Source organism: Brachycentrus maculatus, unplaced genomic scaffold (genome assembly GCF_059751285.1).
Source record: "Brachycentrus maculatus isolate JH-2025_06_01 unplaced genomic scaffold, ASM5975128v1 h1tg000262l, whole genome shotgun sequence".
Classification (NCBI taxonomy): domain Eukaryota; kingdom Metazoa; phylum Arthropoda; class Insecta; order Trichoptera; family Brachycentridae; genus Brachycentrus; species Brachycentrus maculatus.
Genome location: NW_028281013.1, coordinates 238,748 through 263,479, shown reverse-complemented (window position 1 = coordinate 263,479; position 24,732 = coordinate 238,748). Strand labels below are relative to the sequence as shown.

Sequence of the window (24,732 nt, the reverse complement as noted above, 5' to 3'; positions counted from 1 at the left end):
TGTTACACAAACACAAAGTTAGTGTGCTTATTTAACATGTTGTAAATGCAATTTTCTTGATAAATAAATTAAATAAAACATCCATTATTATAAAACAGTGTTTTGATCTTTATTAATAATTAAAGTAATACATGGAAGATCACATGGAAATTTTGTTATCGGCAAGAAATAAAAAGGTGAAATTTTAATAACTGCTCACGGATAACGTGTTAATGATTATTTAAAAGACCATGAACACAAACTGCTAAAAATCATAAATGCATTAATTAATTAAATGTTTATTTCATATAGTAGAAGAGCATGCTTTATTTAGATGTACCTAGTTGATTGTAACATCAATTTCCAACTACCTTGATTCAATTAATATCGTCATAAAATCTTCATTATTAAAAACACTAATGTCAAAAATATACATTTACTTTCAAATATTTGATAAAATAAAAACACATTATTATATATTTTTCTAATGAAAATCATCTGCGTGTCGGTATATTAGGAAAATAATTCCGTAATCTACATTCAAATAAAAATGAAGTTTATTCTTTGCAATAATAAAATCCATGTTGTTTTCTGATGTAGGCCTAATTATCCGCCTGAGCTCTACCGGGTTATCTGATTAGACATCTTGAGGAACTCCAAGAAGTCTGCTCTTTGCTCAGCGTCCATTTCTGGTTCCCAAATGTCACCGTCAGAATCGTCTCTGCAAAATATATGTGCAACACATAGTAAATACATACGAATTTTGTGCAAAAAGAATGCAAGCCCTATCTCACTTAAGCATTTTAAAAACGAATTACTTTTTTGTTCCAGATTTCAGAAATACATTAAGTACAAAAAAAATAGAAATTGTAAAAAAAAAACACATAAATTGTTATTTATTCATCAAAATTTATCCCCTTCAAAAGCTCCATCGAGTCCAATACAGCTATGCCAACGTTTAATGCAATCCTCCATACACCGCTCGCCTTCAGCGAATTTCGTTTGATGGCCTCATTTCAAAGAAGCAAAGTAGTGGAAATTTTAGTACAATTTATTTTTAAATTTTAGTGTTTTTTTTATTATTAAATTTTTGGGTACTTTTTATACTTAATGTATATTTTTTTAATAAATATTATTTCATTTTAACTTTAAATCAATGTTATAACATGTCATGTTATAAATGTATATAAATACTTCGTAAATAAATAACATGTATAGAATACGCTTTGTAAAAAAATCCTTTTAAAATATGGATAGGTCTTATTATCTTCGACGCTATAATCCGGGGTGGGATTCGGTCTCCCCTACAAAAGTGCTCTCCAGCGACTCCCATCCCATAGCATAGTTCTCCAGGTAACGCTCTACTCTGTCCTACTCCAGGCTTCTTCCACATAGGTTATCAACCTCTTCCCTTTGGGCCAATCCCATTGGAGTACCTACTTGGTTATGAGTCCTTTCATCTGTCATGCTTTCTAGGCCTGCCCGCAACAATTTATCCTTTTTCCCTTTTTCAGCACATGCAAAATCTTAATCGTTTTTATTTACATATTTTTAGAACATTTCCGACTTAATTTTTTTTATTTATTTCATAATTCAAATAATTTTTTGAATTTTGGTAAAATTTTATTGGAAAAATAATTACAAAAATCAGTAACATTATATTACATTAACTATTAATCATTTTACTATCCAATATCAATGTTGACACTGTCAATGTTTTGCTTTAAAAAAATTTGCTTAGTACAAGGTACCATATTATTATATCACCTACTCGGTTGTTCAAAGGTTAAATAAAGAAGTGATGTTGAAAAAATGGTGAACATTATTAATATATTTGTACATTGGTGGTGTACATTAGTACTAATACATTGTTTGCGGGAAATGCTTAAAGCGTCTTTTACATAATGTTGGTAGGGAGCGGGTGACGCTTATAAGCGTTCTTTTTTATTACTTTTGGTATAGCGGGAGGACGCCAAAAAACATTGTACAGTTCGGAATTGGTTTTGCGGTTACTTGTGACTAGTATACTGAGGGTCGGGCGGCAGACTGTCTAATAAGGGTCGGAGTTGATGAAAAAACTGCCCGACAATAATACGTTAAGTCGTGATATAACCTGTTCTATTTCTGTTGTCTACGTGATAAATACTTACGGAGCTTCTTCTTCCTCGTCCGATACGGGCTGATCTACATCCCCGCTAGGCAGGTGGCGCTGCAGGAAGGCCGCCTCTTCGCGCGTGAGGCTGTGCCCGTCGGGCAAGTAGAAGATCCCCCCTCCCCCGTTGTGTCCCCCGCCGTCAGCTGGCCGACTGAGCCCGTTCTCACCCTGACCCGACATGGCTGCAGGCGCTGAAACATACAAAATGTACTGTAAAAGCCTCTGCACTCCTGGTATTTTATTCCTATTCGCATTGAATCTGGTACTTGATTCTCTCTACATACGAGTTTATGTATGTAAATATCATTGATTCCTTTTCTCATTTCATATAATTTCATATTCCAAGTAAAATTAACATTTTAATTTATAGAACATTATAAATGGTCAAAACCTTAAGATTTTTTTTCAAAGTATCATTGTAAAATTTTGTTCATGATCTGTGTTACCATGTTGCGGGGGTGGTGGCGGTTGAGGCTCACTGTCGGCCATCTCGGCAAAGCGAGCGGAGCCCCAGCGGTCGCGACGCAGCTTCAACACCGTCTGCACCAGGAAAGTCTGCACTCCGGCACGCTCGCAGGCTGCCAGCGCCACGCACAGTTCCTCAACTCGGGCAGCGCAGTCCGCATCCAACGCCAGGCCCGACAGCTGAAAACATATTCCGCCATCACCGGTTAGCGCATGACAGAACATAGCAGATTTACATTACCAAATCAACCAATAATTTGTCTTGTCATATATATATTTGTGTTGTCAAAACATTTTTGTGTATAATATATTTTCCAAATTATCATCGAAACTATAATTCGGTCACAATCCATTTTCCTAGTAAAAAGTATTGTAGATTGGATAGAATTTTATTGTTTGAACTTGGGCAAATTATATAAACATATCATTTTGTAAAAGTACAGTACATATATCTTATATACATATACTATATTTTTTTATAATTAATGATTTTAAAAAATTATGCGAAATACTGACTTTTGCTTAAACCTCTTTCAGGCGAAGATGTTAAAGTACTGATGAGTAAAAATATTATTTTTAGCAAATAGATATCCTTTTAAATATGTACATTGTGATATCACGCCTGTTGCGTTAAAGAAAATTTGGATTAAAAAATTCCAAAGTAGCGGAATGTATCGAAACACGTGTGAGTCACAATAGATTTAAGACAGAGGTATTTACAAAGTAAAATTGAAATAAAATAAATAAATGGCGTGATTGCATAATAAAATGAAGGCAGAATGCGTACCTTGAGTATCTGGCAGACAGCTTTGGTACTCTGATTGTTGGGCGTGGTGAGCAAGTGCTTCAGAACGTTGCACAGACTTTCTGCTAAAGATTTGATTCGTCCTCCCTGGAAATGTATATTAGGAAGTTAAGATCAATGGCCGATACGTGTTCTTACATTTGAATAGAGATATTTGGGAAAACGATACCTGCGGATCATCTAACTGCATATAAAGTTCTGCCAAAAACATTGCAAAGCCACACACATTATCTTCGGAATCGCCACCCGCAACCATTTTTGATTCCTCCGCTGCACACCTGAAAAGTTACAAAGGAATACAGTTTACGTACATTGTATTATTCGACAAAGTTAAAATTTAAATCGTATGATAACTACATTATTGTTAATGTGTGGACAACGCAAACTAAAATAAGAAATTACCTTTCTAAAAGACAGGTCCTAAATACAGAGGGCGCGTGTGGTCGTGGCTCTACACTATCAAACATTGTGCAAAGTCTAGCCCCGTTGTAACGGAAATTTGGTTCTCCAATAGCCTAAAAATAAATATAATTGTAGACTTTACCTTAAATAATTCATCGTTAAACATATTTGATCTGCAATGATACTTAATAATGATTTAGAAGTGTGGTAATTTTGTTTTTATATATTGACATAATACAGGAAGTTCCAACGGTGCGCAATTTACCGATGCATGGGGATGGAAGACCTGAATAACTATCCAAATAACCTCCACGTACCGAGAAGAATCTATGTGGAGTGGTTAAAAGAAGGAATGCATCATATTAGGAAAATTCAGCTGTGAAAGTGCTTAGTAATAAATAATCAAGCATAATAACAATGAAAAAATTGCTTATATTTATTTGACCTCCCCCTGGGAATATAACCTGGGACCTCCAGAAAGGTATCTGAGCGTGCTGACCATTACACTACGGAGGCGGACAATTGATTTTATTACAATACTAAATCTTTAGATATATGTATTAAGGAGTTTACACTGGGTCTTTTTTTAAAGTATAAGTTAACTGAAATATTTAAAAGTGACATGAAGGCACTCTTCCCCTTCCCACCAAAAATGTAACTTTTATCATGTTTACCTCTCTCCCTTGACAATTTACCCTGTACACATGGCAAGCGACTATCGCGCATATTATGTATATGAACACTAAATACAGTGATGGACGATCGAATCCAAAAACCTAATTGTGTAATGACTACTACACAAGAAGTCTTAACTTAAATCAGTTTTTGGATTTGATCACGCTAATTTGGTGGCATGTGGCGTATTTCTAGCTTTTTATATATTTAATAATTTTACATTTCCATACGTCTCAAAATGTGCAACTAAAAAAAAACACGTCTCCAAGCGGACGGCTCAATGAATAGACCTTGTAGCTGTAAACAAGCGTCAGCTAGACGCACAACCGTCGCTTGTCACGTATACGGGTTGTTAGTCCTTTGACGAGGAGCCAGTACCTGATTAACAATGGCATCAACTAGTGGCTGAGTGTGTTCCAGATCGTCTAAGGTCTCCGAGAATTGGTCCACCAGGGGACCTGACAGAATGGCAAACCTTCCAGGGCTAAAGGTCACTTCGCACATAACACTTATCAATTGCGCAATGCTATCCTGTAAGAAAATAAAATAAAGTTTGAGATATTTATAATAATATAGCACCATGTATAGTGCGAAATTCACCTCAAGGGGCACTTTTTTAAAATCTAGACATTGTAAATAAAAAATGGTGTAAAATGATTTATTAATACAGTTATTGTGTTTTTTAATCTTAATGGATGGACAGCAATTAATTATTCAATTGTTGTGCACCTATCTTAAAAATAAATTGAAGTTCCTCGAAAAGTAAGGTAAAAAAATTAACAGATAATAAAGTATTTTGCAATAACGCAGATTGTAATTATTTCTACTAAATAAATTATTTACTCAAATTCGGTTATTGCGAGGAAAACGGGACCGACTGAATTTGCTTTTTATAAGGTTTACTCGTTACATAGCATAATGGCATGTAAAGTCTTTCCCATATACATATCTATGTGCTGTACCTGTAATTCGTATTCATTTGACTGTGGAATGTGTCTACTGCGCTCCTGGGCAGAATATCGCGGGGCCCTGTAGTGATACTGGTCAGTGCCCCTTTGATAATTATTTCCTCCCTGACCGGCGTAGTAACTGTTATCAGTATGCGGGTAGTTACTTTGGTTGTTGTGGTACACCGTGGTCCCCTGGCGAGGGTATTGATTCTGCGGTGGTGGCGGAACATAGTTCGGCGGAAACCATTCTTTGGCTTCAGCCGAGAGTGTTGATTTCGGCTTTTCCTCTATAAAACAAAAAAACTCAAAAATTATTAAATAAATTATAATATCCTTAGAACGCTCAAATAAAAATACCCCTCGTGTGAGCATCGACTGCCGAAAATATTTGCACATTTTTTTAGACAATGGCATAATAGCTTCTTACTTTGTATCTATGTATATATGAAGGATTACGGAAAAAACGTGCACGAAAACCGTCTGATTGACACGTATGTAGGTGTTTATTTAGAGAAAAATATGCATCGAATATCCATCAATAATATTTACCTCCATTCTCCGGACTCTCATTTGTATTTGCACCGTGAGGCCGACGAAGTTCTCTAGGTGGATTACTGGGTTGATTCCAGTTTCCTCGACCTCTTCCACGGGATCCTGTCAAATCGCCGTTGATCATTGTAACTACCTCAATATAAATATTTTATCGAAAATGCGATCCAAATTGTAAGATTTAATTTCCATGAAGGTGGACTAGACACGAGATAAAAAGGTTTTCACGGTAATGTCGATATAATAAATCCAAAAAAAAACAATTCATGAAGAACTAAAATAAAACGCCATATTTATTTACGAGACGTAAATCGATTCCAGTGTTACCATATCCGGACAAGGATTTTTTAAATTATCAAGCTGGCAACACACCCGCATTTCCAACTTTCGTTTTCTGATTTATGGAATTTCTGATTTGTATTTGAAACTTTATTACTTTTATACATTTTGAAAAACGAGTGTTTGAGTGTGCGTGGTGAAAAAAAACCTTTTAAACATTGAGATGAAGGGAACGCTCAAATGAAAAGATATGTTTATCGTAACTGTACCATTTTTAACTAAGGAGTGTTTAGTCAACAATAATAAAAAGATTACATTCATATCATTTTACTTTTTTTCTAAAAGACATGGCCTTACGTACTTTCTTTTTTCATGTCTCCTAATTTCGATACGGATCTAATTCACAAAACTTTATAACTTTGCACAATAATTGTTCAACACAGATTTAAACTACAATTTTTTTGTCCAGTATAAGATTTCTACCGTCAGATAATTAAATGAAGACGGGTTTTTACTTTAACGTCAGTTTCCTATAATACTGGTTTTATGTACAGTTCGTTTTTGATTATTTTGAGAAGAAATATTATGATAGTACATAATGATTTTAAATAAAAGTCAGAATTGATTAACATTTTAATCCACCTGCTATGTGGGGTGAATAGGAACAAGATAGAGGTGAAGGAAAATATATTTTTATTTCATTGGAATATTTTTTGGCAGTGGATCATCTCGTATATTTTATTTATATCTTTAATAACTCAACTCATTTGAGTTGAGTCGTCTTATAGCCGATACCATTATTTTAGCTGTACATTATATAATGCTTCTTTTTAAGAGCATTAAGCTTGTAGACACGTGGTGTTCTCTTAATAAAATAATAAAAAACCCTTATCCGCACCCCAATGATGCATAGGGCACTGTGTCATATAAACGCAGTGTTATCTTGATCGTTGACACATTAAGGGAAGTTGATCAAGCCTCCGCTTCAGGTACCAGTCCATGGTAGTATTGAATAAATATTACAGTGAATAAATCACTTATATTTATTTAACCCCCCTTGGGAATCGAACCCGGGACCTCCAGAACGGTAGCCGAGCGTGCTGACCATTACACTACGGAGGCGGTGTTCTCTTACAAAATTAATATTTTTATTCGCACTTATGTTGTCTATCGATATCAAAACCACATTACGATAATTTGAATTCCAACTGACAATCGAATTCAAACTATCCAAATGACAATGGAATTGGACAATGGATAGCCATAGGACGGAAATATATTTGTTACTCTGTCAGCATTTTTAATATTATGGCAACACTGTTCATCAACAGATTGGATAACAATGTGAGATGCAGTCACCCTTGGGCGCCAGTATTTAAATACGTGTATATACATATGTATTTCAATTGAGTACATAAATTAATGTTACTATCATTTCATCAGTTATTTTTTAATTAAAAAAAGGAATAACCCGCAAAGCTTATATTTTAGATGCTTGTCTGCAGGTAGGATAGTAAGGATAGGAAAGATAAATGTGAAAAATACATTACAAACACCTAAACCAATTGAAAACAAATCTTTCTTGAATGCATTTTGCAATTGGCGGGAATCGAACCCACGACGCCAGTTTCGCAGTCGAGCGTCTACCCAACTATGCCACGGCGTCTTTCCATGAAATCATTATTTCATATTCCTCAATAAAATTCCAATGTAGGCTTTCGCCGACTGTTAAATGCTAGTCTCCGTTCTATTCTGAAAAAACTGTTTATAAAAATAAGGATTCGGAGTGTGAGATTTTTTTAATAATAAGTAAAAAAATCAATTATGTTTAATTTTTAAATAAATTAAAATGCCTTAATTATTTTTTACTCTCACCACATCTGAATGGAGTGATTTTGAATTTGCAATTTTAAATCAGTAAAAAGGTATAAATAGCATGAAAACTTTTAAACACTACTCTGTGGATACATTTCTACGATAACTCATTATGGAGCAATATTATTATGGATAATTAAAGAAAACACTTCGTTTTTTACCACTTGAGTTTTATTATAGACTACATGTTTCAGAGGCTAAACTTCCATCATTCAGGTCTGTATAATAACTAAAATATAAAATATAAAATTGTTCTATAAATAAGGATAGGGGAAAGTAAGGGGAAGGGGTTAGTCAAGGAATGGAGTTTGAAAACAAAGGAAAAATTGAAAGCAATGGCGAAGAATTTTGAATTACAAAAAAGTGGTGTTTATGAAATTTCGTGTGGAGATTGTGATAGAAAATATATTGGCCAAACTGCGAGAAATTTAAAGATTAGAGTTAAAGAACATCAAAGCGGTCTTGTTAGTAATTATTTTTCGGAATTTGCAAATCATACAATAGATACTAATCACTCATTTCACTCCCATAAATTAAAATTATTACACCTTGTTCCATATAAAGGCCAAATTATGAATTATCTTGAAAATTTAGAAATACAAAAAAACCTGAATTCTAATAATAATTTATTAAATAATATATTGTTTCAAAATTCTTCGCCATTGCTTTCAATTTTTCCTTTGTTTTCAAACTCCGTTCCTTGACTAACCCCTTCCCCTTACTTTCCCCTATCCTTATTTATAGAACAATTTTATATTTTATATTTTAGTTATTATACATACCTGAATGATGGAAATTTAGCTTCTGAAACATGTAGTCTATAATAAAACTCAAGTGGTAAAAAACGAAGGGTTTTCTTTAATTATTGTAACATGTCTTACCACAAAGTTAATGCCGAAACAATAAATAAAATTATTATGGATATTGGATCAAGACATTTGGTTACTATATTCGATGATTGTTTAAAATTCATATTTTGACTAGTGCCAGCTCTCACACAATATAATACTTAATATTTTTGCTAAAGAAAAGGGAGCAATTTTATAGTGTAGAACATATAATTAAAAAAATTAAAAGTCATACATTTTAATGTGTACGTATTGTAAGAATACAAATAATCAATAATTTGAAAATGTACGCAAAATTCTACTGTGAAGTGCACATTATCAGTAATCAGGCAGTATTGGAGGACACGTGCACACTAAATGTTTGTCTCCATACATATCATCTATTCTTCCAACTGTTGGCCATATTTTTGTTTCAGACTTCACAAACGGCTGAAACACAGACATCGATATTTTAATAATGATAATAATTAAAAGAGTACGAACAATTATATTGAAAAACACTCGTCTTTAATACATACAGCTGGAAAGGCTGCCTGTTCTCGTGAATATGGCCTGTTCCACTCATTGGCGATTACATGAGCTTGCGTGTGTGGTGCCATCTGTAAAAAACATTGTTCTTTACATATCAGAGAATACAGTAAATCTCCCTATAACGTTGAGATAGGTACCGCTTTCATTCAATTCATTTAATTATATCAATTCATGAAAAATACTGATAAATCTTTTACATAATATTTAATATGGAATACTGACCTTCAATGGGTTAATTCTTATGTCCATATTGCCGTCCTCAATATCTTTGATCTCCTGTCTTATGGAGATAAGTGCCTCACAGAATCTGTCTAGTTCAACTTTGTCCTCCGATTCAGTTGGTTCTATCATCAGTGTTCCCGCCACTGGCCATGACATTGTAGGTGCGTGGAAACCTACACAAGAGCATAATATTATGGTGTCTACTTATTCAATATACAGGCGAAATCGAAAAGTCTGTAATGTTGCATATGGAGACCTTCTTAAATATGCTACATATGGTAACAATACCCGCTTTATTTTCTTGGCCCTGCAATTTTTGGAATTATATTTCCTCTCGTCGTTGATTTTAAATTGAAATGAAATAATTTTAACTTTGTAATATGTGCGACAAAATGTTAATAATAATAATAATAATGTAAGTATACGTGTAGAAACACTAAGTACACAAGTGTATACAAAATGATCAATCAATAAAATAGTTCTGATGAAAAGTTAATCATTGCATGCATTTTTTACCACACATTAAGTCGGTGACGAATCTCTTTACTATCTCTGGACGTGATTTCCTTAACATTATTTAAACTTGTTATTTTTTAAAATCATACTCATTACTCATCATCATACGTCATATGGATAAAAATTTATTTTTATTGTGTTTTATATTCGGTTATTACTAAATATATTATTTTAACACATATCCGTAGATCCGTACTCAATGGTGCATAGGGCACTGCATCACATAAAAGCAGTGTTATCTTGATCGTTAACACATGAAGGAAAGGTGATCAGCCCTGTGCTTCAGGTATCAGTCCAGGGTAATATTGAATAAGTATTAGAGTGAAAAAGCAAATATATTTTTTTACCCTTCTCTGGGAATCTAACCTGGGACCTTCAGCACGGTAGCCGAGCGTGCTGACCATTACACTATTAAGGCGGACTGAATATAAAGATAGATGTAAGTATTACGATTAATTAACAGTACAATTACTGGACAAATTTTGAATAAATATAAATGTAAAAGAGAAGATGATTTTACTTGTTCGGCCAAAGTCGTTTTACGTTTTGATTTTACTTACTATAAAAAAATCTTTTTACCATAATCCATTAACCGTTTTGCTATATCCGCTGCTTCAATATTAGCAGTTTTTTTCAGATCTCTGGTATCAATTATGAACTCGTGTGCCACTAAGCCTGTATCTCCTTTAAAAAGCGTCTTATAGTGACTTTCTAGACGCTTGGACATGTAGTTAGCATTTAAGATTGCCACTTGAGTGGCCTTTCGTAATCCACCAGGGCCCATCATCTATTAAAAAAAACCAAAAACAAACCAATAATAAAAGGAATACTTTCACTTTTACATGACAAAAACATAAATGAATAACTTGTCAAATAAAAGTATCTATGTAGTCATAATAAACATTTTGTTAAAATGTCTGACGACAAAGTTAATACTTCAAATATTAATTTATGTATTAATTTTAAATCAAACATAGATTTTTTGAGTCTACTAAGTTGTATTTTACTAACAAAAACACATAAAAAATTATATTGGGACAATTGTTGTTAAAACTGTCACTTAGAATTGTATAGCTACATAAGGACCGTAGTCCATTTGATCTTCACATTCGTTTGATATGCCCTAACAAGGCGAAACAATTGTCACAATATAAATTTTTTTGTGTTTTTGTTAATAAAATACAACTTAGTAGACTCAAAAAATCTGTGTTTGATTTAAAATTAATACATAAATTAAAATGGAGTTCTACAAATTAAACGCCAAATCAATAAATAATATCAAATATTAATAATGCAATTTAATTATTTTACATTTAGTTGTTGATATTTTATTAAATTTAGAGTTCAGTATCATGAAATTTTGTATGCACAATAAATCGCTCACTTCTTTCAAGAACGTCATAAATAAAATAAAAAACTTGAATTTTCAGGAGAGCGTTTTTAAAGTTTAAAAGTATAATACAATGTTTTAAAAATAAATATCAAGCCACTTATTGAACTTTTTACTGTACAACAGATATTTTTAGGTAAAACCTGGAGGTTTTTCTCCATTTGAAAAATATTTAGTATATTTGAAAAAAATAATTAAACAATACATTTTCTTCAAAATGCAAAAACAAAACTTTCTGCCCTGTAGCGGGTAAATATTAAGTTAAAAATATGCCTCTTTTGCTAAGATATAGTACATTTTCTGAGCATTCCTAAAGCATGCACAACTGAAAATTGACGATTTTAGATTTATGACGTTCTTGAAAGGAGTGAGCGATATGTGAATAATAGGGTGTTTTTTTCATGCAGTTGTATCAAGTTTAAGTCATAAGTTGAGATATTGTTAAAAAAATAACGATAATAATACTAACCTTAATGTAGGCCCAAGAAATTGGTAGGATGGCAGATGAACCGAAAGGAGCAGCGCTCACAGATCCAAATGACTGAGCAGAATCTCCTAGGTCTGCTAATGGGTTAACTACCGGATGGCCAGGAAGGAATGGCGCTAAATGTGCCTTACTAGAAAATTATGAAAAGATATGTACACATTGGGTATTAAACAAAAAATATGGTATTTGAAGCCAAATGAATGCTTACACTCCGATTGGGCCCATCCCTGGTCCTCCCCCACCATGAGGAATACAAAACGTCTTATGGAGATTCATGTGAGACACATCACTACCATAGTCTCCAGGTCGACACAGTCCTACCTAAAGAAATAAATAATTAATTACCTTTTGAAACCTATACACAAGTGCCTATAATAATATAGGACAGAGATGATTATAACTTAAGGCCCAGATTTTAAGCGTTCAAATCAGAATGCGCAGAGCCGCGCTCAGGGCTCGTGTCCTTACGCTCGATTTAAAAACAATAAATTATATTGCATACCTTTTTTTAAGAATACATAAAGAAAGTATTTTGATGTATTTTTTTAAGTTCTTATTTAGTAACTTTTTTCCTGGATTTAGAAAAAATAAAGTTGCGATTTAATACCTGGCCTTAAGTTATTATTTTTTTTAAATATTTTTTTCCTCTAATTTAGATGGGAAAATACAAATTTAACTATTTTCTACAATTTTATGTTCGTTTTGAGGTTCTTGGGAGGAAAATTTTTGAGAGGAGATAAAAACAAAACAAATCTGATTAATATTATATGCCATTTTTCGGCATAATCTTTTTGAACATCATCAGATTTCGATACTTCAATTTTTTATTATTATTCTTTGAATTACTAATTAAATAATTATGAGAGATTTGTAAAAGAGTAGGTATTTTCAATTATATTATGTTAAATAATAATAACAATGTAAACCCAGTCCCGAATAAGATAACAGCATCATCGCGTGCAGATGATGACCATTTGCACGCGAGTTTGAAGAGCACATCTGTTGCCGCTTGCAATCGTGGACAGAATAGTAAATGTTTACCAAAGTGAAGCAAAATGCTACCTGAAGTAAAAAAAATACAAAATATACATATATAGTTGATTCCATTACCTGAGCATTCATATTTGCACCATCTAAGTACACCTGACCACCATGTTTGTGAACCAAGTCGCACACTTCGGCAACAGTTTCTTCAAATACTCCGTTGGTGGATGGATATGTTATCATTAGACAGGACAAGTTTTTGCTGTGCTCTTCTACCTAAAAGAGTATTTTGGATTATAAGGAGTTAGAGGGTTATTTATTATTAGTCAAAAGTTACCTGGGAAATATATCTTTTCTAAATTAATATGGACTGATTCTATAGGTACTGTGATAAAAAAAAACATTTGAATTATTGATTAGGTATTAATCTGGTAGTGCCCGTATGCTGCGACTTTCTTGGAAAACAATGTCGTATTATAGTATTTCGTATGTCTTGTTGGCCTGAAGGGGATCATACATATCATAGTCGTACAGGAGAAAGTGACCAAGTGCATTTTTTACAAAAACGCGATCATTGACTATTTGCTATCTTACTAGCTTAATATTGCCCTGAAAAAAATCCCAAATGATTTTAAACTTGGAAGTAATATATATTGACTTGTTAAAAATGACTAACTGCATTGATGTTAATTAAATGTGACTTAAATGGCCCTCCTGAACATTTTACGTTTTGTTAGTTGGTCACTTTCTCCTGTACGACTGCGATATTAGCAGTGAACAACTTACACAAGTTAGTACAAGTATGTGTGTGCAATTCCGAGTATCTTAGGCACTGCTGCTATTCCCCTTTTCCTCGTCTATAGTACCTACTGTTCCTCCTTGATTTCTTCCCATACCACAGTAATATCTTTCCTTCCTTTTCCTTATTCATTTACGTCATCCTGCATCCCATCAAACATATTTCACTCCTATATCCATGAATCCCTAAGCACCCGGCCTTCTTATAACCCCGATCAAGTTCCCTTCTTATGTCCACTACTTGGGTGCGAACGAGGGTCAAAAAATATGTATATTATGAATATCTTAAGAGATGTCTCTCTATGTGCCAAAATTAAATAGTAAAAAAAAAACACTCAACCTTAGTCAGTAAAATAAATATAAAAGTCATCAGTGAAAATATGGAAACTTTGATTGAGCATGAAAACGCAAAACATGTTTTTTTTGACATCTCATCAAAGATGAAGAAGAATATGGAAGTCTGGGCATTTACGGGGTTAACGACCGTCATGCCTATGACGGTCGTCAGCCCGTCGCTGGTTTAAGTGATCACTTTACACACGTGTAACATTCACCAATTCTACCCATTATTGACAACCACAATACTCAAATTCTTGGAACTTCTATATATATGAACCAATTTAGAAACCTTGTTCTTGAATCACTAGAACTTCACTAGAGAGATCTATTGGTGAGATGTAAAGAAGCTTTTTACTAAGCAGAAACTCTTATATTAGTATGTGAGGTCCGAATCCTGGATTATAATCACACACATGAGAAACGCGAGAAAATACCATTTTCATTTTTATTATTTAGGCTTATAATTTGACCAGATAATTTATTTAAGACATTTTGAGTGTGTCCAAATACTTGTTCACAAAATCTGGATTATCTCCAATTATAGGAGTTATTTTCATATTATTTTTTGACATCTCATCAAAGATGAAGAAGAATATGGAAGTCTGGGCATTTACGGGGCTGACGACCGTCATAGGCTGGTTTAAGTGATCACTTTACACACGTGTAACATTCACCAATTCTACCCATTATTGACAACCACACTACTCAAATTCTTGGAACTTCTATATATATGAACCAATTTAGAAACCTTGTTCTTGAATCACTAGAACTTCACTAGAGACATCTATTGGTGAGATGTAAAGAAGCTTTTTACTAAGCAGAAACTCTTATATTAGTATGTGAGGTCCGAATCCTGGATTATAATCACACACATGAATAATATGAAAATAACTCCTATAATTGGAGATAATCCAGATTTTGTGAACAAGTATTTGGACACACTCAAAATGTTGCAAACCATGCTCATACCATTGTGTCCATTTACCACATTTCAAGAAATCATTGTTTCGGGATATACTTATCAATACCTTATCGTGCAAATGTTTCATGTCAATGCTTCCTTGAGCTGTGACTTTGATCGGCTCTACCCTCATACCGGCCATTTGCGCACTGGCGGGGTTGGTTCCATGGGCGCTGACAGGTATGAGACAGATCTGTCTGTGCACATCGCCTCTTGATTCATGGTAACTCTTGATCGCTCGTAAACCAGCATACTCTCCTTGCGCACCGCTAAATTCAGATAAAAAACATTAGATTCATTCTTTTCCGTTCCTGTTAATTAAATATTTAAAATTCGTGAATTGTGAAATTATGTATTGACCCACAGTTAATTATCTTTTTATAACCATTATCAGCACCCAATGGTGCATTGGGCATTGCATGACGTTGATGCAGTGTTATATAGAGATAGTAAATTATGTAATCCGGCTCCATGGTGTAATGGTTAGTATGTGTAGCTACCACGCTGGAGGTCCCTGGCTCGATTCCCAGGGGGGGTGAAAATTAATATTAGTGATTTCACACTCTAATGTGTATTTGATATTACCCTGGACTCGTCCCTGAAGCGCATGAGTGATCACCTTGCCAATGACGTTCAAGAAAACACAGCGTCAATACGTAGCACGAAAAAAAAATATTTAAGTAAGTGTAAGTGGAATTTACCAAGTTAATGTTCAATTTTAAAATGGACAGCAATGAATTAAATAATTATTCTCATTTAAAGTACCTGTTGGGTTGGAAAGAAACTCTATCATAACCAGTAATAGTGCAAAGATCCTTTTCAAGTTCTTGGAAGAGTATGTGGTATCCAGTACTTTGCCCCAAAGGAGCAAATGGATGGATGTCAGTGAAATGTCGGAAAGAGCACGGCATCATTTCAGTTGTAGAGTTAAGTTTCATTGTACAAGATCCCTAAAGAAAATATTAATATATATATATTTATGTATATCAGTAATGTCCTTCATCTGTATCTCATCAAATTATAACACTCATATTTGCAGCTCAGGACTAATTACCTCATCTTCATTTAACAAACAAATTAACACCGTATCGATGCGATGCGGCATCGTATGCAACATTTGTATATGTATAAGCTGATGTAAAAAATACTTATATGACATATGACAAAATACCAACGATTATATGACATAAAATGATTTTAAAAAATACGTAACGAAGTATAAGTGTCAGTGCACATACTGTAATCAAGCACTACACACAGACGCTACTTAATCATAAGTTAGTTAATGTAATGATAAGTTAAGCATGTGGTATTCTTAGGCGCATAGTAAGTATTCCTAGGGGTAATGTAAGAATGTTTATATATATATATATATATATATATATATATATATATATATATATATATATATATATATATATATATATATATATATATATATATATGTACACATAAGTAAATTCACTACTTGAGTAAAATCAAGAATTAAAATCATCACCTAAGTAACTTCACTGCTAACTTAGAATCAATGAAATGTATAAACTTATGCTTCTAACGAGATAGCGAGTGTTTTTGCCTAGAATTTTCACTCACGAATTTCATGAAATTATAGTAACTTTAAACATAAGAGTAAATCCACTCACGATTAGGTAAAGGCTATGAAACTTAAAAAGTTGAAGCCTGAGTAGGGTCATGATGAGCGGTGTTGCATAAGCCGTAGCTAGAATTAAGAGTCACTTGGACGTTGGATAATTAAAAAAAAGAAGAAATTAAGCACTTGGAAAGGCAAGATGTTATCAGAACCAGTTGAATGTGTACCTACTCAAACAACGTTGTGTTTTCAAATTTAAACTTTCAACAAAATAACAAAAAACTGTTTGTAAAGACTGTATCTATATTAACCTCAAATTCAAATCACTGACAAAGTTGAGTGGCAAACCTTGTCGGAAAATTATAACCTAGCAAAGAAGCACTTGTACTTACCAAGGGAATCATAGAGTGAACAAGGGATATATCTTTATTCTCCAATTGCTTCATATAACGTACAATTCTTGTTTCAGAGTGATGTTGGTTAAATACTAGATGTGTCAAGTAATGGGAAGTTCTTTTAAAATCGGTATTCATTATGCTGCTAGACGTAACATCACCACCGGCTACTACCTAAAATATATTGCAAAACTAGTCAATTCATTCTGAACATTAAATACCGTGGAACCTCGGTGTACGTCCTTAATCCGTTCCAGATCATGAGACTTATACCAAATAGGACGTATACCAAACGTATTTTTCCCATAAGAAATAAAGGGAAAATGATTAATCCGTTACCACGAAAAAAATTGTATTTTAAACATATTTAAAAACGCTACTTAGTACTCAAATAGATAAATCAGATTAAAACAATAATGAATTTGAACAAAAAGTTCAACTAAATTTATAATACATACTTATAACTAAATGGAGATATCATAAAGTCTTTATCGTTTCGTATGGTATCGACGCTATCGCCAGCACATTGTTTTTTTTTATATCCAAAGCAAAAGTAATTTTTAACATGCTCCTATGTCCTTGAACTTTGGTATGTAATTGATTTCACCCCCTTCGCTATATTAGCCGATTTAATAACGTCTTTGTTTTTCACAATTGTAGAAATTGTCGTTCTCGGCATATGGTATGCTACAGCCAAGTCCCGGATACGTATGCCACTTTCATATTTATCGACAATCTCTTTTTTCACCTCTGTGGTGACACTAACCATTTTCTTCGTTGTTTGGCTTCTATTATTATTTTTCTTAGAACTCACGGTTAAAGAACTTAATAAAAATTTCAGGGAGAATTTCAAAATCACGTAAAATTCTCAGTTAATGCGCGATCGTTCACTGTAGGGTAGCAATTGCGATACTGACACACATTAAAAGTAACAAGAGCATCGCGCGGTGTTGTGACTCATTTTAAGTAACAAGTTCTTGCACGCACGCAAGTCGTATTCCAAACGAAGGTCGTATACCAAGCAAAATGTTTCGCGTCCAGACATGACGTATACCAAGTTGGACTTATCCCAAAGCAGACGTATATCCAGGTTCCACTGTACTTGATATATATCATTAGCAGCATTTGAATGTTTTAGAATGTTTTAATTTTACCTGGGTAACATCCTTTGAATCGAATATCCACAACAAATCATCTACATCAGCCATTTCCACAGTTTCATCCAATGCGATACCGATCGAACCATCCTCAATATATCTTAAATTGATACATTTCTCATTCGCTCGACTTTTTATTTGTTCTAAAGAGTCAGAGATAGGGACCACATGAAGAGTATCAAAAAATACTTTATTTTGAAGCTTGTGTCCACGTTGGCGTAAACCTGAATGGAAAATAATTATATTTAAGAACATTTTTATAATATGTACATACATGTTTACTATAAATCCATCAAATATTATTTTCGGATATTTAAAAAAAGTAATAACCCGCAAAGCCTCTATTTTAGAGGATTGTCTGCAGGCAGGATAGTAAGGATAGGGAAGGTAGATGTGAAAAAGATACATCACAAATACTAAAACCAATTGAAAATAAATATTTCTTGATTTCATGTTGCAATTGGCGGAAATCGAACCCGCGACGCCAGTTTCGAAGGCGAGCTTCTAGACTACGCCTCATCGCCTGTCAGATGATTATTTATTTTATATCACCTTAAATATTATAAATGTATGCAGGTTCATCAAGCTATTGTTAGTTGCGCTTAATTCTTCAGAGGATTTTTATTTATTCATTAAATATTTATAGTTTAAGAAAAATGACAGTGCATTGATAAATATTACTGCTTTTTAAAATTGAGCATTTTTATTTATGGTTGATATAAACATATTTTTAAATATGGTTGAAATATAAATTTTACCTTCACTCAGTACAAGTGTGGCATTGTGAATTTTTTGGGCAATATCCTTTAAACCTTGTGGTCCGTGATATACGGCAAACATTGCAGACATGTTGGCTAGCAAGGCTTGGGCTGTGCATATGTTGGAAGTAGCTTTATCTCTTCTGATGTGCTGTTCTCTTGTCTGCAGAGCGAGCCTGAAGATTAATGTTTTACATGCAAAATAAGGTTATTCATATTATTGTTGAAGAGTATTAAAAATTATATAAGGAATTTCATTTTCTGTTTATTTCAAGACAGAAATAAAACATATTATATTATGTTCAATAAATCAATCAATCAACCGTATACTAATAACATTGCTTTTATATGCGTATTTTTTTTTCAATATATTCCAATCTGTCGTTTACGCTATTTTTTAAATTTGAAAAGTGTATTGACTGCTTTGCATATTCCTAAAATGTGTTTGTGGTACGTCTTGCCATTTTTTTTTTAAATTGAGTAAATAGGTTCACACAGAAGGTACAATTACGCCTTGTCATGTGTCGGAGGTACTCAACTTCCTTTTGGTTGAATGACAGTATTTTTTTTTTTTGAACAGGGGTAGGATATTTGATCTCAATATTATTTGATATTATATTTAGAAGTAGGGTAGTTGATATAACATTTAATTCATCATTAAATCAATAGGTATCATTAAATTATAATAATCATAATACGAAACCTATAGGCATCGTGTCCACTGGCGTCTCGGGTGACTCCAATCATCCGGCCGGGCATAAGTCTCACCAGGCTCTGGTTGCAGGCAAAGAAGCCAGCGTGAGGTCCACCGTATCCCAAGGGAACCCCCAGTCTCTGGGAGGTGCCGATGGCAATATCAGCACCAAATTCCGCGGGGGGACGTAGTAGTGTGAGCGCCAGAAGGTCTGTAGCGCAGCAGACTAGGGTCTGTAAACGTTAAAAACAAACAATCAATTGTAACTTACCCCAATTACCAAAAATTATTAAATTGTTAAATGTGTAATGCAATTGACATCGTTCTCTAACGCCGGACATCATTATACGGTGTTTGATAACGACGTTGAGCGATTAGTGGCATTTACTGAGTTAGCATAAAATTTTAAAACGAATAAATATTATGTCCACTGATATTATTACCATAAAATGACTGTCGCATTAATCAATTTAAAAATCAGTATAATTTGTTAATATGATAATTTTGTTTATTTCAATAAATTTAAATGAATGATTATTGAAGCTGTTCTACGTGAATGTTAAAACTTCCATACTCCTTTTGTATAAAAAGATGGTATGTTTTTGTTGAAACATCTAATATACTTTGATATATTGACCTCAATGGTCAAATTCAGTATTTCAGCATAAAACAATAACATATTGTTTACTCGTTAGTTATTTGTTACAAAGGTTGTAAGACCATTAACATCGGCAGATATATTATAACAAACCTTAAAGGTACTTTAAAATGTAATGATTCGTAAAAAACCAACCCCATTTGCGTGAGCTTCTTCAGCCAGAGCGGAGTAGTCGCTAACATTTCCAAATGTATCAGGGTATTGGAGTAAGATTCCAGCCACATCTCTCTGAGTGAAGTCAGTGGCCCACACATCGTCTACCACTAGTGTGGTGAGCCCCAGAGCCTCCAGTCGAGTTCGGACTACGGAGATGGTTTGCGGGTGAAGTGCAGAGGTGAGGATCACCTTAGTACGCTTGTTTTGCCTGAAATACGTCGAGGAAATTAGCGATGGTCATTAAACGGGAGTCGACCTGTATGGCAAATGGTGATACAGGTATTCGATTGAGGTTCTAAAGTATGCGATGTCGTTGTAAGAGTGATATAATTGCAAAAGATTTTCGATTCATAAACGGCTTTTTAAACCAAACAACATTTGTCAACCTGATGATCAATGTAATATCAATAAAATAAAATACTATTTTCATTAATATACTCAAAATTCAAATTGAAAGTATTTGCAAATACCTACACCAGTTGATAATAGAATTTCTCTTTACTCATAGATGGTTGACTATAGGTGTCGCTTTGGACTCTCGATGGCAGAAAGATCATACCTATAACATAGAGACAGAGCCTCTGCAGCTGCAGTTCCTTCATCCAGCAGGGAAGCATTAGCAACCTCCAGTCCCGTGAGATCGCTGACCATTGTCTGGTAGTTGAGGAGACCTTCCAGTCTGCCTTGGGCCACCTCTGGCTGGTAAGGGGTGTACTGGGTGGTCCTGGTATTAAATTAAATATTATTATTTTCATATTGTTTTGCTTTTATAAGCAAGCCTAAGCAAGCTGTATTTAAAAATAGGAATCAAGTTATAGCAGAGTGGAGGCATACCTAGAATTTCTTAACCGCGAGTCCACAGCCTTACTTATAAAAATGTAATAAAATATTTTAATTTAATACATGATATTATTGAACACTTCGAGTAGGAGATTTATCAAGCAGGTTTACAATGCATTAAAAAAAAATACAATGTATAAATGGGGTAATGACATTGGGATATGTATATTTTTCACTATTAATTATCAATTTATTTAAATTACAAATGAAGGTATAAAATGCTTTACCATCCAGGATTCTCAAAGATGTTTCTCATAATAGTGTGTGGAACACAGCAGTTGTGATAACCCATTCCAATATAAGATCTCCATATTTGATTTTTTTCGGCAATACCACGAATCCGTTTGATTAAATCATATTCACCTGGAAAAATATAAATTATAAATGACTTTTTAATAATAATCTAATTTTAAATATAAATGACTTTTTTTTTAGAAACCAAAAATATATAATTAAATTTGTTCAACATCATTCTTTTTCACACTTCATTGATTAAAAAAAAAACTATAAACTCGTATTTTAGTTACTCTTCTTTTCCGGATTGTAGTGAAGAAAATCATAAAACACCCTTTCATTGATTAAAACGTTATATATATATATTTTTTTTTTCACAAGGCGCTTCATTTGATAAGATGATTCTCGCCATGGCACGACCTGTCTCCGTCTCCTAGCGACGCGCAGGGAAGGTGGCAGACAAAAAGGATATATTTATATCACGCGGTTTGCGGTTCCTCGAGTTGTCAACGGGTTGTTTTGTCGAATGTCGATCCAGTTCGATGAATTGATCCACAAGCTGCGAATAAGGAACTTCTTTTTCGACAATTTTTTCGTCAATTTCTTACTGTTTGGGTAGAAAACTCACCACTTCGCAAGTAAAGTTGTCAATATTTTCTAATTTTGTTTAAGCGCAAAGCGTCTTATTTCGCAAATGTCAAACAAAAAACTGATTTTCTGTTAATTCATGAATTTCATTATACTTTTCAAACTCTATATAACCCGTAGTTTAAAATCCAATTGATGAAAACACACACAATTAAAATTAGTAATGAACAGTTGGGGTTGTTTAAGGTTAAACCATGGGCATGTTTTGAATGAGATCACGATTTATTTTCTTCGGGCAATTCTGGTGTGAAAAATATTTTTTTTTAACAATAACTACATTAATAATGTCATCTTACCAACGGGCTTTTCTATATCCAACATTCCTTTATATCGAATATTGGCTGGAACTGCATTATTTGTTAATTCGTCTAAACTCTGTAAATAAACTTTTTATTTATTAGAATTATTAAATTGTCTCCACTTGTTTGTTTGCAAAATATAACCTAATAAATTATTACATTTATCTACAATTGTAAATACAGCGATTTTATCTAAAACTGACACAGTAGGACACTGCATGTCGTAGGTTATCTTAAAAATAAAAACAGCAGATTACTTTATGATAACATTTTTTGCAAAGGAATATTCATCAACAAATTAAGTTTGATTAAATGATTGGCGTATGTTGGTATACTTCGATCTGTGGTTTTGTAAGTACAATAGTGTATAATAAATTGCATTCGCCATTTTTTCCCATAGATGTAGGCGCCACGAGATACGACAATTTACATCTTATTGAGAATCTGACGTAGGTGTTGTGATAATTTTTAATTAATTTTTTGTAAGTAAATATTAATCGATTAAGCACTTGCCTTAAATCCTAGCAAATCCAACATCCTAATGATGTCATGTTCCCTCGGTCCAATATGCCTGCTAGGAAAGTCTGCTTTATTTGGAAATAGTGTATCTACTGTATTAGCGAGACTGTGAATCCTATTTATTGGAGGTCCAGAATATTTAGAGTTACCGAAGTTTCCCGCTAAAGCGACACACCTGGTAGCACTTTTCTCGGAAACTTTAAAAGCTTTCGAGGTGTATCCTAGTATTCTATACATTATTGTATTTCAAACTTGATCGACTCCGTTACAATTAACACTCTAGACTGATGCGTACAGTGACCATCATCAACTGATACATACTGACTTAAAGGTCAAATAAATGCGATAGTTTCAAATATCACAATTTCGTCAATATCACACAAATGCGTCGTTAAATATGTTGATAACAGTTTTCAAGAAATACTTTTATCATTCGACATATTTAGAGCAGAATTTAGCATAAATAAATCATTTTCAAATAGGATATAGGTACTTACACATATGAGAGGGATATATAGAAAATAAGACACGTTGAAATGTTTGTATTGTATTATAAATATTGTCATAGAATACAACAGAATTATTGTAAATATTTAATAGCTTTTATCATTTTGGGTTAATGAAAGGGACATTATAATACATCTTTTTCCTTTTAGAACTCTTGTACTTGTATATTGTTTTGTATGATTGTTTTACAGATAAATCTAATTGAATTTCTAAAATACAAACATTTGTGGCAAATTCGAAGGCAATGATCGTTGCCGATCGGAGAGTAGGTATGTAGGTTTTCAATAATATTTTATTGCCGGAGCTAGTAAATAGAAAATAGTTTATACTCTTTATCCACTTAATCGTTATTTTAATTATTATTCAATATTGTACAAAATGTACACTCTTATGTCCTGCCATAAGATAATTCTAACAATAAGGGCGTTTGTGCACTACACGGAATTTTACCGTCCGGCACTTCAGTTAGCGTGATAAAACGATGATTAGCTTGGATTGGCATGTGCTTTTGTCCATCTTTCTTCGGATCGGTGCGTGAATACGTTGCGCGTAAATTCGATCACTCTAAACTGTCGAAGTCGCTTTTATTTTTCAAAATCGGACTGCCGGACGGTAAAATTCTGGGTAGTGCAAAAGCCCCTTAATAATGATATTGCTGCTATTTTACCAACTTACAATTATGTTTCCAAAGTTACATAAATTCCTTTAAAATACATAGAATACGCAGTACCTATAGTAGGTATAGGGAAATATCCTATTCAATTCTGAATCGACGTAAGATTATACAACATTGTTTACTCATTTATCTTATATTAATATTATTTGAATCGTTATGATACTATTCAGATATAAATTTGGATGAAAGGCGAATTTTCTTATTTAACTATTATTCTTTTTTAAGACCAACTAACAACATTTAACGAAACTAAAATGCGATTAAAATACAAGGTTCTCATCGAATACGATAAATACATAATTAAATTAATAAATTTAAAAAATATTGTAGGTTTCTGTGTTAACATATATTTATATGTATATATATATATATATATATATATATATATAT

General features: G+C 33.3%; 2 protein-coding genes across 2 annotated transcripts; both read right to left on the bottom strand.

Moving 5' to 3' along the window:
* Positions 1 to 87: 87 nt before the first annotated feature.
* Positions 88 to 6,299, bottom strand: LOC148305774 (uncharacterized). The gene is made up of 9 exons (XM_088266122.1): positions 5,981 to 6,299; positions 5,444 to 5,718; positions 4,860 to 5,012; positions 3,807 to 3,919; positions 3,574 to 3,682; positions 3,387 to 3,491; positions 2,581 to 2,779; positions 2,130 to 2,325; positions 88 to 700 (listed from the first exon to the last, which is right to left on the bottom strand). The coding sequence occupies exons 1-9, from the start codon at positions 6,105 to 6,107 to the stop codon at positions 601 to 603; spliced, it is 1,377 nt and encodes a 458-aa protein (XP_088122248.1). The 5' UTR covers positions 6,108 to 6,299; the 3' UTR covers positions 88 to 600.
* Positions 6,300 to 9,173: 2,874 nt separating this feature from the next.
* Positions 9,174 to 23,481, bottom strand: LOC148305773 (glycine dehydrogenase (decarboxylating), mitochondrial). The gene is made up of 18 exons (XM_088266123.1): positions 23,154 to 23,481; positions 22,638 to 22,716; positions 21,687 to 21,822; positions 21,179 to 21,343; positions 20,599 to 20,827; positions 19,815 to 20,038; positions 19,112 to 19,287; positions 18,351 to 18,577; positions 17,194 to 17,370; positions 15,976 to 16,160; positions 15,278 to 15,479; positions 13,239 to 13,388; positions 12,337 to 12,449; positions 12,111 to 12,258; positions 10,831 to 11,038; positions 9,736 to 9,908; positions 9,501 to 9,581; positions 9,174 to 9,411 (listed from the first exon to the last, which is right to left on the bottom strand). The coding sequence occupies exons 1-18, from the start codon at positions 23,394 to 23,396 to the stop codon at positions 9,301 to 9,303; spliced, it is 3,027 nt and encodes a 1,008-aa protein (XP_088122249.1). The 5' UTR covers positions 23,397 to 23,481; the 3' UTR covers positions 9,174 to 9,300.
* Positions 23,482 to 24,732: the final 1,251 nt, after the last annotated feature.

Bases quoted from the DNA above. Each gene is read 5' to 3' on its own strand.
- LOC148305774 (XM_088266122.1), bottom strand. From the start codon at position 6,107: ATGATCAACGGCGATTTGACAGGATCCCGTGGAAGAGGTCGAGGAAAC. The intron at 5,013-5,443 runs GTACAGCACATA...ATTTTCTTACAG, and splicing joins CAAATGAATACGAATTACAG to GATAGCATTGCGCAATTGAT. The intron at 3,492-3,573 runs GTATCGTTTTCC...ATACATTTCCAG, and splicing joins TGCAGTTAGATGATCCGCAG to GGAGGACGAATCAAATCTTT.
- LOC148305773 (XM_088266123.1), bottom strand. From the start codon at position 23,396: ATGTATAGAATACTAGGATACACCTCGAAAGCTTTTAAAGTTTCCGAG. The intron at 21,823-22,637 runs GTAAGATGACAT...ATATTTTTCCAG, and splicing joins GGATATAGAAAAGCCCGTTG to GTGAATATGATTTAATCAAA. The intron at 9,909-10,830 runs GTAAAAAGATTT...GCTCTTGTGTAG, and splicing joins AAAACGGTTAATGGATTATG to GTTTCCACGCACCTACAATG.